This window comes from Scyliorhinus canicula, chromosome 9 (assembly GCF_902713615.1).
Source record: "Scyliorhinus canicula chromosome 9, sScyCan1.1, whole genome shotgun sequence".
Lineage (NCBI taxonomy): Eukaryota > Metazoa > Chordata > Chondrichthyes > Carcharhiniformes > Scyliorhinidae > Scyliorhinus > Scyliorhinus canicula.
In genome coordinates this window covers 29799435-29822047 of record NC_052154.1, presented here as the reverse complement: position 1 = coordinate 29822047, position 22613 = coordinate 29799435, and the positions used below count along the sequence as shown (strand labels likewise).

The 22613-nt window shown below is 48.8% G+C and overlaps 1 protein-coding gene across 1 annotated transcript in view; it reads right to left on the bottom strand.

Annotated features, from left to right (window-relative positions):
- LOC119971188 (cytochrome b5) overlaps positions 1–22089 on the bottom strand; it is a 49400-nt gene extending 27311 nt beyond the window's left edge. The window contains exon 1 of the mRNA XM_038806396.1: positions 21838–22089. Coding sequence (XP_038662324.1) covers positions 21838–21981 — 144 coding nt within the window. The 5' untranslated portion in view covers positions 21982–22089. The remainder of the gene's footprint in view (positions 1–21837) is intronic.
- Between the last annotated feature and the right edge of the window lie 524 nt (positions 22090–22613).

Here is a 22613-nt window from a genome sequence, read left to right as displayed (position 1 = left end):
GACAAATTGATGAAGGTCAGGCAGTGGATGTGGTGAAGATGGATTTCAGTAAGGCATTTGATAAGGTTCCCCATGGTAGGCTCATTCTGAAAGTAAGGGGGCATGGGATACAGGGAAATTTGGCTGTCTGGATACAGAATTAGTTGGCCAAAAGAAGACAGTGAGTGATAGTGGATGAAAAGTATTCCGCCTGGAGGTCGGTGACCAGTGATGTTTCGCAGGGATTTGTTCTGGGATCTCTGCTCTTTGTGGTTTTTATAAATGATTTTGATGAGGAAGTAGAAGGGTGGGTAGTAAGTTTGCCAATCACACAAAGGTTGGTTGAGTTGTAGATAGAGTCGAGGACAGTTGCAGGTTTTACTGCAGCTTTACAAAACCCTGGTGAGACCACACTTGAAATACTGTGTCCAGTTCTGGTCGCCTCATTATAAGAAGGATGTGGATGCTTTGGAGAGGGTGCAGAGGAGATTTACCAGGATGCTGTCTGGACTGGAGGGTGTGTCTTATGAAGAAAGGTCGAGGGAGCTCGGGCTTTTCTCACTGGAGCGAAGGAGGAAGAAAGGTGACTTGATAGAGGTGTACAAGGTGATGAGAGGCGTTGATTGTTTTTTAGCCAGAGACTTATCTTGAGGGCGGAAATGGCTGTCACAAGGGACATAATTTTAAGGTGATTGGAGGAAGGTATAGGGTAGATGTCAGAGGAAGGTTCTTTCCACAGAGTGGTGGGTTCATGGAATGCCTGCTAGCAGAGGTGGTGGAGTCAGAGTCATTAGGGACATTTAAACAACTCTTGGACAGGTACATGGACAGCAGTAAATTGAAGAGGTGTAGGTTAGGTTGATCTTAAATTAGGATAAATGGTCGGCACAACATCGTGGGCCAAAGAGCCTGTACTGTGCTGTACTGTTCTATGTTCTTTGTTTCGAAGTGCGGGGCCAGTGCCGTTGCAAATGTTTTGTAGAAGTTCACCGGGAGCCCGTTGGGTCCCTGGCGCCTTCCCCACCTGATTGGAGCTGATGCTCTCCGTGATTTCCCCCAGCCCAACGGTGCTTACAGCCCCCTCCTCTGATCGCCCAATGACTGTCATGTCAAGCCCATCGAGGAACTGTTTCATCTCGGAGTCCCTGTCGGGGAGCTCAGAGGTGTACAGTCCCCATAGAAGGCCCGAACGCTTCACTGGCCTTTTTTTTGGGTTTGGCTACCAATGTGCGTCTGCTATCCTTCACCTGCTCTATTTCCCTCATGGCTGTGCGCATTCACAGTTGGTGAGCCAGCAAGCAGCGAGCCTTGTTCGTAGAAGGCCCTCCCCGTGGCTGGTGGAGTTGGTGCAGTGTCTTCCTTGTGGATAGCAGGTTAAAGTCAATTTGTAGCTTTTTCCTCTCTGCCAGAAGCTCGATGGTCAGGGCCTCGAGATATCTTCTGTTGACCTCCAGAATGGAGTTGATCAGTTGCTGCCTAGATGCCCTCTCGCCCCTGTTTCTGTGTAGAAGAATTATAGGTATAATTTCTCCTTTAAAATCACAGCTTTCAGCACCTCCAAGAACGTGGAGGGCAAGACCTCCCATTCCAGTTACCCTGGGCCTCTATCTGTTCCCCATTCTGTCGAGGGCAACTTACATGATGACCAGCACCTCCGTCACTGCCACCTTTATTTTGGCGTTGATATAGTCCTTCATCTGCTTTAGTCCCTTGGTGAGGAGTGCCTTCCATCCATTGCCTCTCAGGAGGGAATGGGGGGTGCGCTCGCTGGTCTCCCTCTCTCAGGAGTGGCCTGGGACCCCTCCCCTTTGTGGGTCTGCTGATCCACTTGTCTATTTCGTGACTTAACATGGACACCAAGATATTAGCCAAGGTAGCGCTGAGGTTGGAACCATGACTTTCTCAAGTTGATTGGGGAAGATCAGATGGGATTTGTCAAAGGCCGGCAATTGTCCTCCAATGTGCAGCGATTGCTAAGTGCAGTGCTTTTCCTGCCCGAGGGGCCCAATCTAGAGGTAATCGTCTCGTCGGATGCTGAAAAGGCATTTGCGTTTTGGAAAGTTCGTGTTGGGGCCCACGTTTGTGTATTGGATACGCCTGTTGTACAAAGCTCCCTTGGCTAGTGTCCCCACCAATACCAGAAGCTCAGGTAACTTTCAACCAACTAAGGGAACCAGACTGGGTGGCCCTATGTCCCCCTTCCTGTTTGCATTGGCAATACTGCCTTTGGCCATTGCTATGAGGGCTTTGGATAAATGGAGAGGGATAATTAGTGGAGGGGTGGAGCATAGAATGTCCCTTTATGCTGATGACCTTTTACTTTACGTGACAGAGCTGGTCCCCACCATCTAATGGAACCACCAAGGCACTTTGGCTCCTTTTCAGGATAAGCTAAACTTTTCCAGTGAACCCCCTGGAGAGGGGAGCCAATTTAGGGGTGCTATCATTTTGCATGGCTGGTTCCAGTTTATCTGGGGATCAGAGTGGCTCGTGATTGGACCCTATGTAGATCATATAGTGGTTCTGGTCTGGGGGCATTCGTGACAGCCTCGCTCCTGTTCTCATCGACAAAGTATTCGTCAAATCCAGTGGTTCTTTCCACTTTGAAGATAGGAGACAATTTCAACAACATTTTAAATCGAGGTCAGTGTCGAAGCTGACGGGATTCGATGCCACGTTGGGAGGGTGGCAAGGGAAGGAGCTGGAGAACGTGGGCAATTTGTCAGTCTAGAGGAAATTACTGAAATGTTTGGGCTCTTGGGTTTAGATTCAGTCAGATATCTTCAAGTAGCAACTTTGCGAAACGGATTTTCCCTGACATTCCCCGTGGCGCCACCAATATCTCTAATAGAGAGAGTTCTTTCACAGGGTCGGAGGAAGGGTGCACTTCCAGTATTTATGGACGGATGTGATAAGATTTGGTGTCAGTGGAAGGGATTAAGGCTCAGTGGGAGGAGGAGTTGGAACTCATTCCAGATGACGAGAGAGGCCCTCCGCAGGGTCAATGCCACATCCTCGTACGCAAGGCTTGGTTTGATCAGTAGTTTTTAAGAGTGCATCTGACCAAGTCCAGAATGAGTAATTCCTTTGCAGGGGTGGAGGACAGGTGCGAGTGCTGTTCAAGTGGTCTGGCTAACTACACATGTTCTGGTCTTGTCCTAAGCTTGGGGATTTTTGAGTACTAACTTGATAGAGTTTTTCGAAGAGGTCACAAAGATGATTGATGCAGGTAGGGCAGTGGATGTTGTCTATATGGACTTCAGTAAGGCCTTTGACAAGGTCCCTCATGGTAGACTGGTACAAAAAGGTGAAGTCACATGGGATCAGGGGTGAGCTGGCAAGATGGATACAGAACTGGCTAGGTCATAGAAGGCAGAGAGTAGCAATGGAAGGGTGCTTTTCTAATTGGAGGGCTATGACTAGTGGTGTTCCGCAGGGACCAGTGCTAGGACCTTTGCTGTTCGTAGTATATATAAATGATATAGAGGAAAATGTAACTGGTCTGATTAATAAGTTTACAGACGACACAAAGGTTGGTGGAATTGCAGATAGCAATGAGGACTGTCAGAGGATACAGCAGGATTTCGATCGTTTGGAGACTTGGGCGGCAAGATGGCAGATGGAGTTTAATCCGGACAAATGTGAGGTAATGCATTTCGGAAGGTCTAATGCAGGTAGGGAATATACAGTGAATGGTAGATCCCTCAAGAGTATTAACAGTCAGAGAGATCTAGGTGTACAGGTCCACAGGTCACTGAAAGTGGCAACACAGGTGGAGAAGGTAGTCAAGAAGGCATACGGCATGCTTGCCTTCATTGGCCAGGGAATTGAGTATAAGAATTGGCAAGTCATGTTGCAGCTGTATAGAACCTTCGTTTGGCCACACTTGGAGTATAGTGTTCAATTCTGGTCGCTACACTACCAGAAGGATGTGGAGGCTTTAGAGAGGGTGCAGAAGAGATTTGCCAGGATGTTGCCTGGTATGGGGGGCATTAGCTATGAGGAGCGGTTGAATAAACTTGATTTGTTCTCACTGGAATGACGGATGTTGAGGGGTGACCTGATAGAGGTCTACAAAATTGTGAGGGGCATAGACAGAGTGGATAGTCAGAAGCTTTTTCCCAGGGTAGAGGGGTCAATTACTAGGGGGCATAGGTTTAAGGTGCGAGGGGCAAAGTTTAGAGGAGAAGTACGAGGCAAGTTTGTTTTTGTTTGTTTTTTTTTACACAGAGGGTCGTGGGTGCCTGGAACTCGCTGCCGGAGGAGGTGGTGGAAGCAGGGGCGATAGTGACATTTAAGGGTCATCTTGACAAATTCATGAATAGGATGGGAATAGAGGGATACGGACCCAAGAAGTGTAGAAGATTTTAGTTTAGACGGGCAGCATGGTCGGCACAGGCATGGAGGGCCGAAAGGCCTGTTCCTGTGCTGTACTTTTCTTTGTTCTTTCTTTGAGTCTCCCTCTTTGGCATCATGCTGGCGATTCTAAAGGAGCCCTGTGCTTTATGGCCATATTTGGGGTTTCAGACTTACTGAAGCTGCAGACAGGTATGGGGGGGCGATATCTTGGCCTTTGCTTCGCTGATTGCTTGGAGGCGAATATTGCTGGGGTCGGTGTGGCTGGGAGTTCTGGTGGAGTTCCTGTATGTTGAGAAAGTCAAGTACACCGTGAAGGGAGCAATCGAGGGTTCGTTCGGAGATGGCAGCCTTTTATGGTTTATTTCAAGGAAGTGGCCCCAGTTAGGGGAAAACGGAAGGGGGGTGGGGTTAGGTTTGATGTGGAGATGCCGGCGTTGGACTGGCGTGAGCACAGTAAGAAGTCTTACAACACCAGGTTAAAGTCCAACAGGTTTGTTTCAAACATGAGCTTTCGGAGCGCAGCTCCTTCTTCAGGTGACTGGAGCGGTATGATCCAGAAACATTTACCTCATACCTGCATACCTCATACGCTGCAGGAAAGGATGCCTCGAAGCATGGTACATTGGCGAGGCCATGCAGACACTGCGACAACGAATGAACGGGCACCGTGCGAGAATCACCAGGCAGGAATGTTCCCTTCCAGTCGGGGAACACTTCAGCAGTCAAGGGCATTCAGCCTCTGATCTCCGGGTAAGCGTTCTTCAAGGCAGCCCTTCAGGACACGCGACAACGCAGAATTGCCGAGCAAAAGCTTATAGCTAAGTTCCGCATGCATGAGTGCGGCCTCAACCGGGATCTTAGATTCATGTTGCATTACATCCACTCCCCACCATCTGGCCTGGACTTGCAAAATTCCACCAACTGTTCTGGCTTGAGACAATTCACACCTCTTTAACCTGTGATTATCCCTCTCTCTGGGATCTGTAATGATTTGATTACCTGCAAATTCTCGCTTCCAAGCATTGTCCGGCATCGCTGACTTTGTCTATATAAATGTTTCTGGATCATACCTCTCCAGTCACCTGAAGAAGGAGCTGTGCTCCGAAAGCTCGTGTTTGAAACAAACCTGTTGGACTTTAACCTGGTGTTGTAAGACTTCTTACTGGGGTTAGGTTGGGTGAGGGGTTATTTTATGTTTTTTGTATATCTAACAGTTTATACAATACAAAATAACAAAAATGTGAAAAATGCCAAAAAAAATTCAAAGCCAACTCAGGTGTACTGGCAATCAACCTCAACCCACAGCAAATTTTAATACAGAACAGTAGAGGAAAATAAACAGCCAAGCCCACCCCACAAACTCCAACAGTACAATATACAAATCCCAACTTCACCCCTCCCCCACAGTATAAAAATCGCACAATAAATACAGATAAACCTAACATTGACCAAATATCTAGCTTTTTAGTCCGAGAACTTCTGTTCACTTCTAGTCCATGCTTCTTGCCGAACCCGTTTGTATCCTTCGGCGCATCAAATTAGTAAACTCTCTCCTTGAAAGTTACCCAAAGATGGGCCAGGTACACCACACCAAATTTTACATTACCCGTGCACATATTGTAGCCATATTGAACGCCACACGCCTTTTCGCCAGCTCTGCCCCAACGTCCTGATATATTCTGATGGTGTTGCCCTCCCATTTACAGTCTCAATAGTCTTTCACCCATCTTGGGACCTGTTCCTTGCCTTGGTACCTGTGGAACCTGACGATGATCACCCGTGATGGCTCATCAGATTTAGGCTTCTGCCTCAGAGACTGATGGACCCGGTCCAATACGGGAGGGAACAGCAAGCCCTCATCCTCCACCAAATTTTCAAACATCCTGGACATATTGTCCAAAGCGTTTACGCCCTCCAAACCCTCTGGCAACCCAATGATTTTTAAGTTTTTGCCATATGGAGCGGTTCACCAGATCGTCCACCTTGGCCTCCCAATGCTTTCTGCTCTTCAGCCAACAGAACCATTTTTGCCACCAGGAGACAGTCTGGTCACTATGGTTATAGAGCGTCACCTCCACCTTCTGTATCACCATATCTTGCTCCACTATCCAGCGGTCCATCTTCTCCAGAGATACCCAAATAGGAGCCAAAGACCCCTCCCTCTGCCTTCTCCAGGTCCTCAGCAACTGTCTGCTGCTGTTTCCATTGAAAAGCTTGCCAATGTTTCAGTCGACCACGGAAAGGCCAACGACACTGATGTCTCCGCCATATTCTCCCCACCCGAGGCGAGGAGCTTCTGACAATGATCCCTTGCCCAACTTCTGCCTTGTATTGTACTTACTGGGCATTAGAACCATGAACCACAGAATTACTACAGTGCAGGAGGAGGCCATTTGGCCCATCGAGTCTACACCGACTCTCTGAAAGAGCACCCTAACTCATGCCACTATCCAGTCCTATCCCTATAACCTCACCTAACCGATAAATTCTTGGACATTAAGAGGCAATTTAACATGGCCAACACACCTAACCTGTACATCTTTAGGCTGTGGGAGGAAAAGAGCAGCTGTCACAATCGACTGGATGATTCGGCGACATCGCGCTACAAACTGTACAGTGTTGAAATATTTATTAGAGTTGCTTTTACTTTCGCCTTGGAACGTCAATGATATTTTTCCCGATCTCACTTGCAATGGTGCATGGGCTTGGATCCCTGATGATTCCTTCTTAAGGCTCACAAAATAGTCATCTGAAGTTGTTTTACTCCTGCATATTTGTTTACGGCCCAGGTTTCGTCACCAGTTTCTCTTTTGTTATATTCTTTGATGTACCGCAAAGAGAAAGAATCAGAGGTGTCACACATTGGGTTTGCATAACACAGTGCAAGGAGCTTATTTAGAAGATGATGCTTAAACAAGGTACAATAGTGAACTTCACAATAGTCCTTGAAACACTCCAATTATGCCATTGCATAACACACGGCATTACACCCGCCAGTGGTGTTACTCTGACACGTAACGCACTTGGAAGGCTCAACATGTGGCTTTTTCAGCTGCCAGTTGTCCAGGAACTTATCTGACATTCATAGAATCCCTACAGTGCAAGAGGCCGCCATTTGGCCCATCAAGTCTGCACCGACCCTCTGAAAGAGCACCCTGTATTGGCCCATGTCCTGCAACCCCCACCCACCCTTTTTGGACACTAAGGGATAATTTATCATGGCCAATCCACCAATCCTGTACATCTTTGGACTGTAGGACGAAACTGGAGCTCTCGGAGGAAACCAGCACACACACAGGAAGAATGTATAAACTCCACACAGTTACCTAAGGCTGGAATTGAACCCGGGTCTCTGGCACTGAGAGGCAGTGCTAACCACTATGCCACATTAACCAAGGATAACATTTCAAACTGAGTTCCTTATTTCAATATTACACGGCAACTATTCCTTCAAATCGAGAAACTAGTTAGGTTTTACTTCAACAAATGGATGTTCCTTAGAATTCGAACAACACCTCACTCAACCAGTTTACATAAAGCAAATTCCAAGTGCAGAGCAACAGAAAACGAACAGGAACACAGGAAGGGGAATAGTTTTGAAGAAAGTGATGAGGTAGAGGGTCGGTGAAACAGAGTTCCAGAAAACAATGGTTTGATAGAATGGATACCAACAATGGAATGGTCGGAGTAGGGTATAAGAAGAAAGATCAGTGTTGGAAAATCAAAGGGTGCCCACAAGTGCATGCAGTTGGAGAGATTCCAGAGGCAGACACAGAGTGAAAGCAAAGCCATGGAGGGATTTGAGCGCAACATCTACAAATATGTCACGTACACCATGGCAGTCAGAATTTGCTGCTTGGTTCAAACTAAAATAACAGTAAATTCAAGGGAGCTTCCAAATCAATAATGAAGACGACAGCAGTTGGAAAACAGCCAACGAAAAATCAACAAGTGCTTATTTCCCTTATTTTAGAAAACAGTAAAGTAGTTGACTCACTCAAAACCCTGAAGAGAATTCTGAAATTTAGTAATTCAATATTCAACACAAATGTTTCAACAAATAAAATTAAAAATCACACATTTCACTAGATCCCATTGCCTAATGAACTGTGTGTAAATAGTTAGATTTATTTTTAAATTGAAAGCCACCATCCAATTTCTTATCCTATGGCGAGTAACTGACCCCCAGAATGCAAAGTACCCGAATTTAAAACAGGTAATACTGGAAATAGTCAGCAGATCAGGCATCATTTGATGGCTGTGCTGGAAGAACATCGATCGGAAAAGTTTAGCCATTTATTTTTTGTCACTCAGTTTGGAAACACTGCTCTAAGCTAGAATGAAGGACAAGAGAAAGTAAATGCATATCCTTAATCAGTCATCCTCTCTCCCCTTTCTCAGCCACACGGTGTCTTCCATATTCCAAGTGTTGAAACCGCTGAGAGTTTATTAGCTGGCTGAGTTGTGCGATTGAATATATCAGCCTTCAGCAGCTCCCACTATCAAAGGACTTTCAGGCCTGTTTTAGGGCCCCAAAAGGCGCTGTTTCGACGATTCCCGGTGGGGGAAGGTGTTTGGAGGAACATTCCCCGAAATTTATGGTGCTTACCCAGAGTGGGGCAAAGGAAAAGGCTGCAGCAGCTCTCCAGGAAAAGCGGGGGAAGGAGGACAAAATGGCGGCCGGCGGAGCACCCGATGACTGGTGGAAGTGGGCGCAGGAGCAGCAAGCTGCTCTTCTGCGCTGTTTTGCGGAGCTGAAGGCTGAGCTGCTGGACTCCCTGAATGCGACTACCAACAAGCTGCTTGGGACCCAGACGGCCCAGGGGGTGGCTATTCGGGAGTTGCAGCAGCAGGCCGCTGAGAGGGAGGAGGAGGCCGTGGTCCTCGTGGGGAAAGTGGAGTTGCATGAGGCACTTCACAAAAAGTGGCAAGACCGCTTGGAGGAGCTGGACGTTCGCACGAGGTGAAAGAATTTGAGGATCCTGGGCCTGGCGGAGGGGCTGGAGGGGTCGGATCTCCCGTCTTATGTGACCACAATGCTGAGCTCGTTGATGGGAGCGGGGTCCTTCCATTTGCCCCTGGAGCTTGAGGAAGCTCTGAGTGCTGGCCAGGAGGCCTAAGGCAAATGAAACCCCGTGGGCGGTGCTGGTGCGGTTCCATCGATTTAGTGACCGGGAGTGTGTGCTGCGCTGGGCCAAGAAAGAGAGGAGCAGCAAATGGGAGAATTTGGTAGTACGAATCTACCAGGACTGGAGTGCGGAGGTGGCTAAGCGGCGGGCCGGGTTTAACCGGACGAAGGCGGTGCTACATGCCAAGCAGGTCAAATCTGGAATGCTGCAGCCTGCGCGTCTGTGGGTGACATACAAGGACCGGCACCACTACAAGAGTCTCCGGAGGAGCGTAGGCCTTTGCACAGGCGGAGAAGCTGGACTCGAACTAGGGTCTGAGGGCTGCAGGGTCCGGTGCACTATGGTCGTTGCTGTTTTTGCAACTTTGACATGTGTTTTTTATGCTGGTTTTTTTGCTCTGTTGGGTATGGTTTTGGGTTATGTGGGGAATGTTGGGGGTTTGTTTTTTGTTTTTTTATTTTCTCTTCTGTACGGGGCTAGGGGATGGGGTGGGGCTGGGGGATGGGGTGGAGCTGGAATTTGGGGAGCTGCGTCAGAAGGGTGGGGTGGGGCAGTGTGAAAGCGCGGGCTTTCCTCTGGTTTCCCGCGCTGCGGGACGGGGGGGTGGGGGGTGGAGATGGCGTTGAGGGCGTGGCCTCTACTGGTTTTTTCCCGCGCTGAAGCGGTGCCAAGGAGGTGTGGCAGGAGGAGGGATGACCCCATGCCGGGAGGGGCCAGGTTTTGGCGAGAGTTGCCGAGGTCAGCAGAAGTCAGCTGACTCACGGAAGTTCCATGGAGGGTGCGTCGCGGTTAGGAAGGGTCCTAGCCTGGGGGGGGGTGGATACCGGGTTGCTGCTGGAATGGTCAAGAAGGAGCTGGTGTGGGCCGGGGGGGGGGGGGGGGGGGGGGGGGGGGGGGGGGGGGGGGGGTAGAGAGGCGGCGTTATCGTCATAGGGAACGGGTCGGGCGGGGTGTGCTGGCCTGGGGCGAGCAGTTGATAAGCTATGGCTAGTCGGCGGGGATGGGGGGGGCAGGGTGCCCTCTGATCCGGCCGATTACCTGGAACGTGAGGGGGCTGAATGGGCCGGTTAAGAGAGCTAGGGTATTTTCTCATCTGAAGGGGCTGAAGGCGGACGTGGCTATGCTCCAGGAGACCCACTTGAAGGTGGCGGACCAGGTTCGTCTGAGGAAGGGGTGGGTGGGGCAGGTTTTCCACTCAGGATTAGACGCGAAGAACCGGGGGGGGGGGGGGGGGGGGGGGGGGGTGGCGACTCTGGTGGGGAAGAGGGTGGCGTTCGAGGCGTCTGAGGTGGTGTCGGACAAGGAGGGCAGATATATTATGGTGAAGGGTAAGCTGCAGGGAGAGAAGGTGGTGTTGGTTAATGTATATGCCCCGAACTGGGATGATGCTGGCTTTATGAGGCGTATGTTGGGCCGCATTCCAGACCTGGAGGCTAGGTCCTGATCATGGGGGGAGACTTTAACACAGTGCTGGATCCCCCGCTGGACCGGTCCAGTTCAAGGACGGGTAGGAGACCAGCGGCGGCCAAGGTGCTGAGGGGGTTTATGGACCAGATGGGAGGGGTGGATCCCTGGAGGTTTGGGAGGCCGAGGGCGCGGGAGTATTCCTTTTTCTCCCATGTCCATAGGGTTTACTCCCGAATAGATTTTTTCGTCCTGAGCAGGGGATTGATCCCGAAGGTGCAGGATGCCGAGTATTCGGCCATAGCAATTTCAGACCATGCTCCGCACTGGGTCGATCTGGAGATGGGGGAGGCGCGGGACCAGCGCCCGCTGTGGCGCCTGGATGTGGGGATGCTGGCTGATGAGGAGGTGTGTAGGAGGGTCCGGGGAAGTATTGAGGGGTATCTTGAGACCAACGACACAGGGGAGGTCCGGGAGGCTCTGAAAGCAGTGATCCGGGGAGAGTTGATTTCCATCCGGGCCCATAGGGAAAGGAGGGAGAGGGAGAGACTGGTGGGGGAGCTCCTGGATGTGGATAGGAGGTACGCGGAGGCACCGGAGGAGGGGTTGCTGGGGGAACGGCGTAGTTTGCAGGCCAAGTTCGACTTGTTGACCATCAGAAAGGCGGAGGCACAGTGGAGGAGGGCACAAGGCGCGGTATACGAGCATGGGGAGAAGGCGAGCAGGATGTTGGCGCATCAGCTCCATAGGCGAGATGCGGCTAGGGAAATTGGTGGAGTGACGGATAGGGGTGGGAATGTGGTGCAGAAGGGGGCAGAGGTGAACGGGGTCTTTAGGGACTTCTACGAGGAACTGTACCGGTCGGAGCCACCGATGGGGGGAGGGGAATGGAGAGCTTCATGAACAAGCTACGTTTCCCAAAGGTGCAAGAGGAGCTGGTGGAGGGGCTGGGGGTGCCGATAGAGTTGGAGGAGCTAGTCAGGGGGATTGATAAAATGCAGTCAGGTAAGGCGCCGGGGCCGGATGGGTTCCCGGTGGAATTTTATAAAAAGTATGCGGATCTGGTGGGCCCCCTGTTGGTGCGACCCTTCAATGAGGCATGGGAAAGGGGGGGGGGGGGGGGGGCTTTGCCCCCCGACGATGTCACGGGCGCTGATCTCTCTGATCCTGAAGAGGGATAAGGACCCCTTGCAGTGTGGATCATACAGGCCAATCTCGCTCCTCAATGTTGACGCTAAGTTGCTGGCGAAGATCCTGGCAACCAGGATAGAGGACTGTGTTCCAGGGGTGATACACGAGGATCAGACAGGATTTGTCAAGGGAAGGCAGCTCAACACGAATGTGCGGAGATTGTTAAATGTGATTATGATGCTGGCGGTGGAGGGGGAGGCAGAGATAGTGGTGGAGGGGAAGGCGGAGATAGTGGTGGAGGGGAAGGCAGAGATAGTGGTGGCGCTGGATGCAGAGAAGGCGTTTGATAGAGTTGAGTGGGGGTACCTGTGGGAGGTGCTGGAGCGGTTCGGATTCAGGGAGGGGTTCATCAAATGGGTGAGATTGCTTTATGAGGCCCCGATGGCGAGTGTAGTTACCAATGGAAGGAGATCAGAGTACTTCAGGCTCCACCGTGGGACCAGGCAGGGGTGCCCCCTGTCCCCCTTGCTTTTTGCACTGGCGATAGAACCTTTAGCTTTGGCGCTGAGGGAGTTGGGGAGGTAGAGGGGCCTGGTGCGGGGTGGGGAAGAACATAGGGTATCGCTGTATGCGGACGACCTGCTGTTGTATGTGGCAGACCCAGAGGGGGGAATTCTCGGTCTATAAGTTAAATCTAGGCAAGAGTGAGGTATTTGTAGTACACCCGGGTGATCAGGAGGAGGGAATTGGGAGGCTCCCGTTTAAGAGGGCAGTGAAGAGTTTCAGATACCTGGGGGGGCAGGAGTTGGGAGACTCTCCATAAGTTAATTTTACCAGGCTTGTGGAGCAGATGGAGGAGAAATTCAAAAGGTGGGACATGGTGCCGCTATCACTGGCGGGTAGAGTGCAGTCCGTCAAAATGACGGTTCTCCCGAGGTTCTTGTTCCTCTTTCAGTGTTTGCCCATCTTTATCCCTAGGGCCTTTTTTAGGAGGGTGACTAGCAGCATTATGAGCTTTGTTTGGGCGCATGGGACCCCGAGGGTGAAGAGGGTCTTCTTGGAGCGGGGTAGAGATGGTGGGGGGCTGGCGTTACCCAATCTCTCGGGGTATTATTGGGCGGCCAATGTGTCGATGGTGCGCAAGTGGGTGATGGAGGGGGAGGGGGCAGCATGGAAACGGATGGAGAGGGCGTCCTGTGGAGATACAAGCCTGGGGGCCCTGGTAACGGTGCCGCTCCCTCCTACGAGGTATACCACGAGTCCGGTGGTGGCGGCTACCCTCAAGATTTGGGGCAGTGGAGGCGACATGGGGGAAGTGGGGGGCTCGATGGAGGCTCCGTTAAGGGGGAACCATCGGTTCGTCCCGGGGAACATTGATGGGGGGGTTCCAGGGTTGGCACAGAGCGGGCATCAGACAGCTGAGGGACCTGTTCATTGATGGGAGGTTTGCGAGCCTGGGGGAGTTGGAGGAGAAATTTGGGCTCCCCCCGGGGAACATGTTCAGATATCTGCAGGTAAAGGCGTTTGCTAGGCGGCAGGTGGAGGGATTCCCTTCTCTTTCCGCGAGGGTGGTGAGTGACAGGGTGCTTTCGGGGGTCTGGGTCGGGGAGGGGAAGATATCTGATATCTACAAGGTAATGCAGGAGGTGGAGAAGGCGTCAGTAGAGGAGCTGAAAGCTAAGTGGGAGGGGGAACTGGGGGAACAGATCGAAGATGGGACATGGGCTGATGCCGTGGAGAGGGTTAATTCTTCCTCCTCATGTGCGCGGCTTAGCCTCATCCAATTCAAGGTGCTGCACCGGGCCCACATGTCCGGGTCTAGGATGAGTAAGTTCTTTGGGGGCGAAGACAGGTGTGTCAGGGAGTCTAGCGAACCATGCCCATATGTTCTGGGCATGCCCGGCACTGGAGGAGTTCTGGAAGGGGGTGGCGAGGACGGTGTCGAGGGTGGTAGGATCCAGGGTCAAGCCAGGCTGGGGACTCGCGATTTTTGGGGTTGGGGTGGAGCCGGGAGTGCAGGAGGCGAAAGAGGCCGGTGTGCTGGCCTTTGTGTCCCTAGTAGCCCGGCGGAGGATCTTGCTACAGTGGAAGGATGCGAGGCCCCCAAGCGTGGAGACCTGGATCAATGACATGGCGGGTTTTATTAAGCTAGAGAAGGTCAAATTCGTCCCGAGAGGATCGGTACATGGGTTCTTTAGGCGGTGGCAGCCCTTCCCTTAATTTATTTTTAAGTTCTCTTGTTGTTTACTGGGTTTGGGGGGCGGGGGGGGGGGGGGGGGGGGGGGGGGGGGGGGGGGGGGGGGGCGTGTGATACATGCGTTGATACGGTCTTGGGGGTGTTACAGTTATTAGGGTGTTTCATTGTTGCTTTTTATTGTTTGTTGTTATATTTTCTGTTAAAAATTCCAATAAAATTTTTTTTTAAAAAGAATACATCAGCCTTCACAGACACGTGAAATCAGCACAATATCCAGGCTTGGGCTAAGTGACCTTAAGACATAGGAGCAGAATTAGGCCACTTGGCCCATCGGGTCTACTCCGCCATTCAATCATGGTTGATAATTTTCTCATCCCCATTCTCCTGCCTTCTTCCCATAACCCCTGATCCCCTTATTAATCAAGAACCTATCTATCTCTGCCTTAAAGACACTCCGTGAATTGGCCTCCACGGCCTTCTGGGCAAAGAGTTCCACAGATTCACCACCCTCTGGCTAAAGAAATCCCTCCTCATCTCTGTTTTAAAGGATCGCCCCTTTAGTCTGAGATTGTGTCCTCTGCTTCTAGTTTTTCCTACAGGTGGAAACTTCCCCTGCACGTTCACTCTATCCAGGCCTCACAGTATCCTGCAAGTTTCAATAAGATCCCCCCTCATCCTTCTAAACTCAAACGAGTACAGACCCAGAGTTCTCAACTGTTCCTCATGCGACAAACTCTTCATTCCAGGGATCATTCTTGTGAACCTCCTCCGGACCCTTTCCAAGGCTAGAACATCTTTCATTAGATATTGGTCCCAAAACTGCTCATAATGTGGCAAGTTACATTCGCGGCACATAAGTGCCAGGCAATGACCATCTCCTACAAGCGGGGATCTAACTATTGCCCCTTGACATTGAAATGGCATTACCATTGATGAATCCACCACAATCAACATCCTGGGGGTTACCATTGATCAGAAACTGAACTGGACGAGCCACATTAATACTGTGGCTACCAGGGCAGGACAAAGGTTAGTAAACCTACATTGAATAACTCACCTCCTGACTTCGCAAAGCATGTCCACCAATTCTACAAGGCACAAATCAGGAGTGTAATGGAATACTCTCCATCTGCCTGGATGAGTGCAGCTCCACTATCATTCAAGAAGCTCACACCATCCAGGACATGGCAGCTTGATTGCTATCCCTTCCACAAGCATTGAATTCCTCGATCACGGATGAAAAGTGGCACCAGTGTGCACCATCTGCAAGATTCACTTTAGGAATTCACCAAGATTCCTTAGGCAGCAACTTCTAAACCCACGACGATTACTATTTAGAAGGACATGAGCATCAGATACCTTGGAACACCACACCTGGAGGTTCCCCTCCAAGTCGCTCACCATTCCGAATTTGAAATATATTGCCGTTCCTTCACTGTTGCTGGGTCAAAATCCTGGCATTCTCACCATACCAGAACAGTGGTGTACCTACATCTCAGGGACTTGGACCACAAGAGATAGGAGCAGAATTATGCCACTCGGCCCATCGAGTCTGCTCTGCCATTCAATCATGGCTGATATTTTTCTCATCCCCATTCTCCTGCCTTCTCCCCATAATCTCCTGCCTTCTCCCCATAACCCCTGATCCCCTTATTAATCAAGAACCTATCTATCTCTGTCTTAAAGACACTCAGTGATTTGGCCTCCACAGCCTTCTGCGGCAAAGAGTTCCACCGTTTCACAAATTCCTCCTCATCGTCCCTTTAATCTGAGATTGTGTCCTCTGCTTCTAGTTTTTCCTACAAGTGGAAATATCCTCTCCACTCTATCCAGGCCTCACAGTATCCTGCAAGTTTCAACAAGAACCTCCTCATCCTTTTAAACTCCAACGAGTACAGGCCCAGAGTCCTCAACTGTTCATCATACCACAAGCTCTTCATTCCAGGGATCATTCTCGTGAACCTCCTCTGGACTCTTTCCAAGCCCAGCACATCCTTCCTTAGACACAGGGCCCAAAACTGCTCACGGTACTCCTGATGGGGTCTGACCACAGCCTTATACAGCACTGGCCCCTGAGGGTTTGCCGATTCTCACTTCACAAGACAGCCCCCCTTCCATAGAACAAGTCTGGTGAGCCTTCGCTGCATGCGGACGGGCAAAACTGTACTCCAGGTGCAGTCTAACTAAGCTTCTATACAATTGAAGCAAAACTACTCCTGCATTCAAATCCTCTTGCATTAAAAACTAACATTCTATTAGCCTTCCTAATATCTTGCTGCACCTGAATGTTAGCCTTCAGTGGCACATGGACAAGGACAAGGACACACAGTTCTCCTTGTACATCTATACTTTCTAATTTCTTACCGTTTAGGAAATATTCTGCACATCTGTTTCTTCTATCAAAGTGTATTACCCCATATTTTTCCACATTCCAGGGCAGCACAGTGGTTAACACTTCTGCCTCACAGCGCCAGGGACCCGGGTTCAATTCCAGCCTTGGGTGGCTGTCTGTGTGGAGTCTGCATGTTCTTCCCGTGTGTGCGTGGGTTTCCTCCAGGTACTCCGGTTTCCGCCCAGTCCAAAGATGTGCAGGTTAGGTGGATTGGCTATGATGAATTGTCCCTTGGTATCCAGGTTAGGTGGATAGGGTTGGGGAGAGAGCCGGTGCAGACTCGATGGGCCGAATGGCCTCCTTCTGTCCTGTCAGGATTCTATGATCTGCCATACTCTTGCCCACTCCAGTCCAAATTCTCCTTTACACATTCCTCACAACACACATTCCCACCTAGCTTGGTATCATCCACGAATTTGGAAATATTACATTTGATCCCCACATCCAAATCATTAATATATATTGTGAACAGCTGGGGCCACAAGTACCATCCTTGTGGTACCCCACCAGCCATAATCTGCTAACACGAGAATGATTTGTTTATTCCTACTCTCTGTTCCCTGCCTGTTAACCAATCCTCAATCCATGCTAGTATATTGCTTCCTTTCTCGCGTGCTTTTATTTTGCTAATCCTGTGGGGGACTTCAAAAAAATTTCTGAAAATCCAAATATGCTACATCCATTGACTCTCCTTTATCAAATTTGTTGTAACATCCTCAAAAAACACCAAGTTTGTCAAACACGATTTCCCATTCATAAACAATGTTGACTATGCCCAATCAGATCATGATTACCCAATTGTCCATTTATCACAGCCTTCATAATATGTTCTAAATGGCAGCCCGGTGGCGCAGTGGGTTAGCCCTGCTGCCTCACGACAATGAGGTCCTAGGTTCAAGGGTCACTGTCAGTGTGGAGTTTGCACATTCTCCCAGTCTCTATGTGGGTTTCGCCCCCACAACTCAAAAGATGTGCAGTCTAGGTGGATTGGCCATGCTAAATTGCCCCTTTATTGGAAAATATTAATTGGGTACTCTAAATTTATGGAAAAAAATATGTTCTAGCCTGTAGTTCCTGTTTGCTCTCTCTCCTTCTCTTCTTAAATAGTGGGGTGACATTTGTTTCTTTCCAATATACAGGAACCATTCCAAAATCTATAGAATATAGATGATCCCCAATGCATCCATCACTATAGCAACCGCTTTCAACACTTTAGGATGCATAATATCAGGCCCCAGGGGTTTATCAACTTTCAGTCCCATTCATTTCTCCAATACAACCTTCTAACATCAACGTCCCTGAACACTGAAATGCAAGTTCTGATAAGAACCAAAATACATCAAGTCTTCATGGCTATTTTTAAATTTAGTACAACAGAGGACAACATGGACAAAATAACAAAAAACATATTTTGATTGAAGGTTACCTAATATTGGCACGATTTTGAAGAAAAAACATTACATCAACTGAATGTTTTTGTAATGAACAAACGACAAGTCTATCACTCTCCTGATAAGTACTCTATATAACGATTAGCAGCTTTCAACTCACAAAATTGTTGCTCAGATCAGGTCTTGAGATTGCTTGGAGCGGGGGTGAAAAGATCCAAGGTTTAGGGAGGTAATTAAATACCTTGAATGTGTGGACAGCTAAAGTCAAAGTTGCCAATAGTGAGGTCAAGGGAGTGGGCCAAAGTATGTGGAAAACAAAGTTATCAGAAAGTTGTACGCCTGGAGGATGCGCGAGGCCCAGAAGGGATTTACACAGGATGATCAGAATTTGAAGGATCGGGGACCAAGAGCCAATGTTGGTCAGGATTGATGGGTCATTTTTGTAGGTTATGTATTATGAAGGCTCAAAGGACAGATAGTTTAGAGCCACTGGAAGTGACTTGGGCAAACAGCTTTTTACATTTTAATCCTCATCGTTGGGACGAATGCTATTTGAGCAAATGTACTAAATATACACAAATATATATTTCATAATAATAATCTATACTGTCACAGGTAGGCTTACATTAACACTGCAATGAAGTTACTGTGAAAAGCCCCTAGTCACCACAGTCCGGCACCTTCGGGTACAGAGGGAGAATTCAGAATGTCCAAATTGTCTAACAGCACGTCTTACGGGATTTGTGGGAGGAAACTGGAGCACCCGGAGGAAACCCATCAATTGTAATGTATTCACAGCTTCTTTTAAGTGTATGACCAGATATTGCTCACTGACAGTTCTGCCATCTATCTAGCAGTACACTATGCATAATTATCTGCATACCTGAACTACCATGTCAATCAACATCAAAAGCTCAACATCGCTGCAGTAATTTGTACAAAATTCTGAGTAAAACTTCCTAACTAGTGTACTACGATTGTATCATACTGAACACAGTGCTGTGAATTGAGTGCATCTCCAGTACATCATGTGACATAAAAATTACAATTTGAGAGACAAATTTCCCAAACAAATTTTCAAAATAAAAAAACCCACCATATTCACCTAGGAGCAGACCAAAGAAAAAATAATCAGCAGCTCCATGGGAGTTTCCGATTGTGTTATTTTGGATGTCACATGGGGCTTGGATAAGAGCACAGCAACAACAAAAAAAAGCAGCACTATGGAACAGTGACTGAATTTTAGTCTCACATGGAATGAACTTCTAGGTAAGGTAGTGTTGACAAAATGTGTCAAGTAGTTCAAGGAATAGTTGGCTGCCCAGACAATGGATATTTTCAGGACAGGCAAGATGAATTACATTCCTAATTTCTATCACATTTCTGGACAGATAAGGTAATTAATCTTAAACATTCCCCACTGCTAATCAGGCGCAAGTATGGAGTGTGATTGAATACACTCCACTTGCCTCGATATGTGCAGCTCCAACAACACTCAAAAAGCTCAACACCATCCAGGACAAAGCAGCCCACTTGATTGCCCTCTCTACCACAAACATTCAAGCCCTTGTAGCCACTGTAGCCACCTAAAATGGACGCTGAGCTGCAAAGTAAGCCAAGCGCTAAGACTGCAGGGAAAAAGGCAGTTTAGCCAAAACAGCAGTCTGCAAAGAGAGCATTTTGCATTCTGCAAGTAGCAGAAACCAGTTTGGGCTCAGGTGAGAAGACCTTAGTTAGGTGCAAATGGCAAAACGCTTTGCATACTAATGAGGCAATCAGACCTGAACACCCACACAATAGAAACATTTGACTCTGAATGGACACATTCGAACCAAGGCCCAGACATCGAGGCACCAGAAACCTCCAAACAAAAGGGCATAAGAAACGCCCCCCCCATCACGGAGACCCCCTCGCATTGGGGAATTCAAACAGTATCGATGAGGAATTGACCCAATAGATAACCAAAGGTAAAGCCCGCCCAAGAAGAGGGAAGGACATTGGGGACCCCTATAAATATAGACCCCCACACATGGTCCTGTCTGTTTGTTTTCGTGCTCCGGCCCTGACCAAGACCTTGAAGCTGTATCCTGACTCCAACCGTTGAGCACCAGCCGCCGAACCCTAAGTGCCAGTACGACGCTCGCTACGCGAACTAAGCCCGCTAAACCCCCAGTGACCAGCACGCTTGCTGAAGGTTGCAGCCCAAGACCGGGACGAAGGCCTCGCTCCCTGACCTTGCCTGTTCCTGTTAGATAAGTATTCTGATTACTTAAGTTTAGTTATAGCTTAGTCTCTTAGTGTGTGCATGAGTATTTATTATAATTGTATAATAAATATTGATCGTTTGGACCTTACTAATCGGTGTATCGTCTTTATTACTTTGAACTTGACCTTGGAATACTCGTGACGGTGTCTATACGGCACCTGGTGACTCCTGAGCTGAATAAATACATAGAACAGAGCCTAGTGGTGTTAAGCACTTGGAAGTTAATACACCCCAATAAACGTGTTTTACACTCATAGCAAAACGTGCAACACCCTCCATCAATGATGAACAGTAGCAGCCTTGTGTGCCATCTACAAAATGCACTGCAGTAACTCACCAAGGTTCCTGAGACAGCACCTTCCAAACCCATGACCACTACCATTTAGAAGGACACGAGCAGCAGATACCTGGGAACCCCACCACCTATAGGTTCCCCTCCACGTCATTCGCCACCTTGACTGGAAAGTACATCGCCATTCCTTCACTGTCGCTGGGGCAACAGCCTAGAACTCCCTCCCTAACTGCACAGTGAGTATGGGAAGATCTACACCTCAAGGACTGCAGTGGTTCAAGAAGGCAGCTCACCATCATCTTCTGAAGGGCAGCTAGGGATGGGCAATAAATGCTGGCCTAACCAGCGATATTCACTTCCTGTAAAATGAATTAATGTTTTTTTAATTTGCCTGCTGATGCCATCTGTGGCATGGTTTGCCACTTGATCAGCAACCCATCCACCATCTTATATTTCCACTCCCTCCACTATGGGCATTGTGTTTGCATAGTGTGATATCTTAAATGAAAAGCAGCACCTCACAGACTTGCAGCCTCCAGGCAGCTCACCACTATCAAGGTGAGCAAGGGATGGGTTTGCCTTCCCAGGAACACCCATACCCAAGAATGAAATTGCAAAAGTCCAGGAACAAATTTGGAAATATTTCCAAGGAATTTGGAAACTGATTAATTGTAACCATACTTTAAAAATGGGTGAAATTATGAAATACTGAAATCCCAATTACAGCTAGTTGAATTGTCGGTGAAACAGACTAACAGATTAAGCAATCACAGTGTTAAATCAACAACGACAGACATGATAAATACATAAATTACATATCCATTGCTGCAGTATTTGAGGCAGAACAAACCATATATATATTTCATATAAGAGCATTACTATCAAAAAGGCTGTGATACTATATATTGTACTGTATTAGAAATAACACCCCCCCCTTTGTACCTTTAATTGCTTGAAGCAGAAGAAGCGAATAAAGTGTTACAAAATCTGTTCACACTGATGAAGTTGATCATTTTTTTTTGAAGCACCACATTAAAATCCAAATTCCAGAATTAGAAAAAATCCAACTCCAAAATCATATCTTTCCTTTCTAAAATAGTTTACCCAACCAGCCTAGCCAAGAGATTATTACTCTTTTTCTAATCCACCTGAGAGGTAGTTGAAGTGTACAGCTTTTCCTTCCACATATAGTTTTTTAAAAAAATAAAAGACATGACTTTTTCCTGCAAACCATTATTGTAACACTGAACACCAGGCCTAGCCCAGGCAAAATAAACAGCCAACACAGGAGACTCACCTCCTCCAGAAATTTAGTAACATCGTACACTTTGTCGTGTAGCACCAGCCATGTGGACTTGCAGCTGCTGTGCGTGTTCACCTCTTCCATGGTTATGTAATTCACCGTCGGCTCATGGTCGATCTTATTATTCTGCTCGCCCATTGTGCACCTTCCTCAGCCCCTCTCTCTCTACCTCCTCCACCTCCTGCCCACACAGACAATCAGCACCGGATTCAGCGACTGCAGTGCAAACTGACCCTCCCCCCCCCACAACGTCACTCTCTCACGTGACCCTCCCCCTCACGCGCGCCGGTCGCCGCTGGCAACAGCCAATCGCGTGCCGGGCCCGCCGCTAACGGCCGCCAGAGCTCGGGACGTCCCCGTCGAACACGACAGGCAACGGCGATCACGTGAGCGGGCGGTGCCCTGTCATTAGACGAAGGGCCACTCCGCGGGCCTGCGGCTCTGGTGAGGAGGAGCCGACGACAATATCTTTCTGACCAGAACGAAAGGCACAGCGTTTTTCCCTTCCGTGCCAGCCTCCCCTATTAGCCCAAGAGTGTTAAGAGTTCTTACTGCAACTGTATGGATCATTGGCGAGACCACGCCTGGAATAGTGTGCACGGTCCAAAGGAACGCCATTGTCCCAAAGGGAGTGCAATGAAGGTTCGCCAGACTTTGGACAACTTTCTGCCTTTACGGAGCAGATCTGGAATTTTTTTAAAAATCTAAGCAGCTCCCTTACACGGTTCTCTGTGTTCTATGGGCTGTTCCTAGGGACCTATGTGAGGATA